The sequence below is a fragment of the Grammomys surdaster genome, unplaced genomic scaffold, assembly GCF_004785775.1.
Source record: "Grammomys surdaster isolate TR1022 unplaced genomic scaffold, NIH_TR_1.0 225729, whole genome shotgun sequence".
Classification (NCBI taxonomy): domain Eukaryota; kingdom Metazoa; phylum Chordata; class Mammalia; order Rodentia; family Muridae; genus Grammomys; species Grammomys surdaster.
In genome coordinates this window covers 1-4,855 of record NW_021624434.1, presented here as the reverse complement: position 1 = coordinate 4,855, position 4,855 = coordinate 1, and the positions used below count along the sequence as shown (strand labels likewise).

The window sequence follows — 4,855 nt, the reverse complement described above, 5'->3', positions numbered from 1 at the left end:
GTGTCTGGGTAGCATTGTAGAGCTGGCCCTGGTGTTCAAGGCATGGGTCAGCAGGCCCTGAGGGTGTGTGGGAGCAGGAAAGTTGACTCTGCTTGCTGGCTGCATTGGGTAGGCTAGCCATGGCAATGTTGGAGAGCTCACTCTGGTGGTGTCAGTACAGGAGATCTTGTGGGCTAACCACCTAGCTCAGCTACCACTCAAGTCCAGATCCAGGACTTTGAGTTGGTCTAACCCAACGTCTATGACCTGCTGGAGCAAGTGAAGAGTCTCGTCCTGCAAATCCAAAGCTGCAAGATCTCCATGACATAGGGAAATACCACAATATCCCAGAGGAGCCCTGGTGAGGATCTAGTACTCACAGTGTAGCAGTAGACAGAGATCTCGAAACAGACCAACGACTCCTTACAATACACACTGCAAGTAAAGATGTGTGGACAAAAGGTACACTGTGGGATGCACTGTGACACTACAGGTTCCACAGCTAGATTTAGTTGTTTTTGTTTTCGTTTTATTTTTTAATTTCCTTTTGGGAGGACAGTTGCAAGGGCAGGTACAAAGAGATAGGGAGATAAGTGGGATTGTGGTACATCATGTAAAATTCACAAAGAATCAATAAAATGTTAACAAAATTTTAAAAATAAAAATGTTAAAAGTGATCAAGACATTAACAATATACATTGTGATGGAGGACATGTTTATATATGTATTGGGAAAATATTCAATTGTGTTTTTTGTTACAGATGTGAATTTCTTCAAAGTAAGAAATCCTCAGAGGAAATTGCACAGTATATTCAAAGCTACAAGGGATTTGTTCATGTAACGGTAATTTACAACAGCCAACTTTTTCCAAACTCATTTTACTGCCTAATGTCTGAGGTGAAGTGTTTTGTTTTGTTTTAAAGATTTATTTATTTATTTTATGTATATTAGTGTGGTGTAGCTATCTTCAGACACACCAGAAGAGGGCATTGAATCCTATATACATATGATTGCAAGCCACCATGTGGTTTCTGGGAATTGAACTCAGAACCTCTAGGAGAGCAGTCAGTGCTCTTAGCCTCTGGGCCATCTCTTCAGTTCCCTAAATGTTTTTTTGTTGTTTTTCATGGTTTCTGTGACTTTCTCTTTCATCCTTTTCCCTCTTACCCACAGAGTGTGGGAGGGTTAGGAGTCCAATGTCTTACTAAGCTAAAGTCACTTCTCTGGCTGGCTTTGGGCTGGTTCTGCCTGCCTTTTGCTGAGAACATGGTGTGAAAAAAATCAGGGTAGAGGGCTCTTTCTCAGGGGGAAAAAACCTGGTGAAGTTTTCCTAGATAGTATATTGTTCAACTCGCAGGTGCCTCTGAAGTTCCCTCCTCTCTGTGTCTTTATTCTGCATTAATTAAAATACATCTGTGGTATGTAACCTAGTTCTGTTTTTGAGTTGGGTGTTTTGTATGAGTGACTCTGTATGTGGTTCCCACTTGGCTACAAGTAAACACTCACTGTTGTTTATCACTGAATGAAAAATTTCCAAGAGCTAGAGAGGTGTCTCAGTCGTTAAGAACACTGACTGCTCTCCCAGATGTTCTGTGTTCAGTTTTCAGCAACCATCTGGTGGCTCACAACCATCTGTATTGGAATCTGATGTCCTCTTCTGGTGTGTCTGAAGACAGTGTACTCAGATACATAAAATAAATAATTCTTTTAATTTTTTTTCTAAAATAATAGAAATACAACCAAAATTAAAGGTCTGTTTCACCAAACAACTCTGTTGCTCTAATGGAATCTCCCTTCAGTTGAAGCTCACACATAGATGCTCATTTTATACATCAATTAAAAAACTGAACTTCTTTCCTCAGGGAGAACATTTTCTGAAGTCCTGGATCAGAAGAGAACTACCTATGGTATCAGGTAAAATCTCAGGCACATTCCTAACACTTTGCTTGTTTCTTTCTTCATTCAAAAGTAATTACCTCTGCCCCACAACTGTTGCAGTAATTTCTAACCCGAATAAACCTGTATGAAAAACACAATCCAGTTAATATATTTATGAGCTATATGCCTAGACTGGGCAGATCTACCCCTGCACTGCTCATTGTCCTCACCCACTCCCCAGGTGTGAGACCCTTTGCTCCTTGCAGTTTCCTTTTGGCCAGATGGTTCTTCTCCACCCCATACACTGTAAGAGTCCTCTGTGCTCTGAAGCCCTGAGCCATCTCTCCAGGCCCCAGAGAGAGAATGACTCCTGTATTCCATTTTAAACCCTTAATCCTATACAGAAATGGAGAGAAAGAGGGGAGCGCCCCAGTCTTTGCTGCTCTGCTCCAGCAGGTATAACAGTCGCTCGTGGGGCCTCCTGCTTTTCTAACCACCTGCAAAAGTGACAAAAGCACAGGTTATCAAATGATTACACACACACACACACACACACACACACACACACACACACACAGAGAGAAAGAGAGAGAGAGAGAGAGAGAGAGAGAGAGTGCTAACTTGACCTTTGCTATCAAAGCCTCCTGGTCTCCATCTTTTCTCCCAAGCTTACTGCAATGACAGTGTCTTTGCTAATGAAGAACTAAGGATGGACACGTTTAAGGACTGGCCCCAAGAATCACCTGTGGCTGTTGAAGCTCTGGTCAGAGCAGGCCTTTTCTATACTGGTGAGTCAGAATTTCCTGTCTACCAGATGTTCTAATCTCCATCATTCCTAGGAAATCCCTTTGCTGCTTAATAAGACTTCCACTTTCCCACAGCTCCCTTGGTGCTCAGCCAAGGTCTAGGCTGACAGTATCCAATCCCTCTTACCCAGGGAACCACCTCCCCTGCTCCCTAATATTTCTTCAGTCAGAACTTATATGGACATACCTACCTTTAAGAGTTGCTAAGAAATATGTTTTTTCCCCCCAGGAAGAAAAGTGCCTATTTAAAGAGTTGGGGTTCCCCAGGGCTCGGGAGATGGCTCCCTCAAGACTCTCTCCTCACTAACCCAATCACAAAAGAACACACATGGTATTTACTTACTGATAAGTGGATTTTAGGCCAAAAGCTTGAAATAGCCAAGATTCAACTCACAGACCACATAAAGCTCATGAAGAAGGAAGACCAAGTGCGGGCACTTTTATCCTTCTTAGAAGGAGTAACAAAATACTCAAGGGAGCAAATAGGGAGACAAAGTGTGGGACAGAAACTGAAGGAGGGGCCCTCTGGAGACCATTCCACCTGAGTATCCATCCCATGTGCAGTCACCAAAGGTAGACGCTGATGTGGATGTCAGGAAGTGCATGCTGACAGGGGCCTGATATAGCTGTCTCTTTAGAGGTCTGCCAGAGTCTGACATATTCAGAGGCAGATGCTCATAGCTAACCATTGAACTGATCAAGGATTTCCCAATGGAGGAGTTAGTGAGAAGACTGAAGGAGCTGAAAGGGTTTGCAGCCCTATGAGGAGAGCAACAATACCAACCAACCAGAGCTCTCAGGGTCTAAACCACCAGCCTGGGAGCACATAGGGAGGGACCTATGACTCCAGCTGTATATGTAAGGGCTGATGGCCCTGTCGGGCATAGGTAGGAGAGGAGGTCCTTGGTCCCATGAAGGCTGGATGCTGTGTGTGGAGGAATTTGAGGATGGGGAGGTGGGTGTAGGGGGGTAGGTAGGGGCACATCGGCAGAGAAGCAGGAGGAGGGGCAATCGGATAGGGGGTTCTTGGGTGGGGTGTGGGGGAAATGGGGTAAGCAGATAATGTCTGAAATGTAAATAAAATATCCAATTTTAAAAAAGAGAGAAAAAAAGACTCTTTCCTCACATTCACTCCTCTTTTTCAACTCCCCATTCTAGACAAGTTGTAAACTCTAGACCCCAGGAGCGTTGTCTAGTTAGACAAAGAAGCCATTCTCTATTTGAACTGTAGAGTGCCTTCATGGATCAAGAGGGGAAGATGGTGATTTTCCATTTCCAGTTGAATCCCTTGGCTCAAGCACATTAAAATTTTCCCCCAGAATACAGTCTCCTGAGTAATGTGCTCTTATCTCCTGTAGAGCATACCTGGGAATAATATGAGGAGAGACAAGTCTTCATGATCTCACTGACATAAAAGCTTGTGTATTTGCTTCTGTGTTTTTGCACATGATCTTCAAATATATTCTTTCTGATTTACTCAGTAAGCAATTGCATTTTGGTTGCCTATGTCTGTGAATGCCCAGTATGTCATTAGTGTCCAGAACAGACAGAAATCTCTGCTCTCATCCAGCTACTCTTCAGATTCTGATGGCAAATCTTTCAGGATGATTGGTTTGGGAGAGCTTTCATCAAAGCACCCCAGTGAAGAACCAAGAGTCCTGTGTGAACTGTTGCCTCCTGGATGACTTGTCCACACAATACAACTGGAGATCCAAGTAGGAGATCACTAGGTAATCTGGAGCTGTCTTCTTGTGATTTGGACAATGTACGTGCTGTTGAATTGACCTCATTCCCTTTTCTAGGCACAAAGGACATCGTCCGGTGTTTTTCCTGTGGAGGATGTATGGAGAAGTGGGAGGAAGGGGATGACCCAATAGAAGATCACACCAAGTTTTTTCCCAAGTGAGCAAAATGATTTCTCTTGACTTTGAACATACCTCAAGCTCCTAAGATCCCACCTCTGCCCTACACAGGCTGGGTTATTGTCTGTGAGTCTTTAAGTTTATTTTAGCTGTTCACATGGACTGGCCTTAACTCTGCTTCATTCCACATTCTCACCATGTTCTCACCATTACTTTACAGATCACATGTACGAAGTTGTTGAGAGCCACAGTATGCATGTCTCATATGATACAGCACTGACAGAATCACTGGAAATAGTCTTTCTATTTAATTCTTTGTTCTCTTGCATT

General features: G+C 43.4%; 1 protein-coding gene across 2 annotated transcripts; it reads left to right on the top strand.

The window, feature by feature from the left end:
• Window positions 1-543: 543 nt before the first annotated feature.
• LOC114616015 (baculoviral IAP repeat-containing protein 1e-like) lies at window positions 544-4,809 on the top strand. 2 transcript variants are annotated; one of them, XR_003710575.1, is made up of 4 exons: window positions 544-822; window positions 1,842-1,893; window positions 2,526-2,645; window positions 4,267-4,809. XR_003710575.1 is itself a non-coding variant. In XM_028761567.1 (4 exons), exons 2-4 carry the CDS (start codon window positions 1,884-1,886, stop codon window positions 4,567-4,569), a joined length of 234 nt encoding a protein of 77 aa, XP_028617400.1. In that variant the 5' UTR covers window positions 544-822; window positions 1,842-1,883; the 3' UTR covers window positions 4,570-4,809. The 2 variants fall into 2 exon arrangements, 1 of the variants encoding a protein (XP_028617400.1); XM_028761567.1 differs by having other exon boundaries at window positions 4,466-4,809.
• Window positions 4,810-4,855: the final 46 nt, after the last annotated feature.

What these genes read in the sequence shown, in the direction of transcription:
- LOC114616015 (XM_028761567.1), top strand. An exon ending in AGCAGGCCTTTTCTATACTG is followed by an intron (nt 2,646 to 4,465) that starts GTGAGTCAGAAT and finishes TCCCTTTTCTAG; the next exon opens with GCACAAAGGACATCGTCCGG.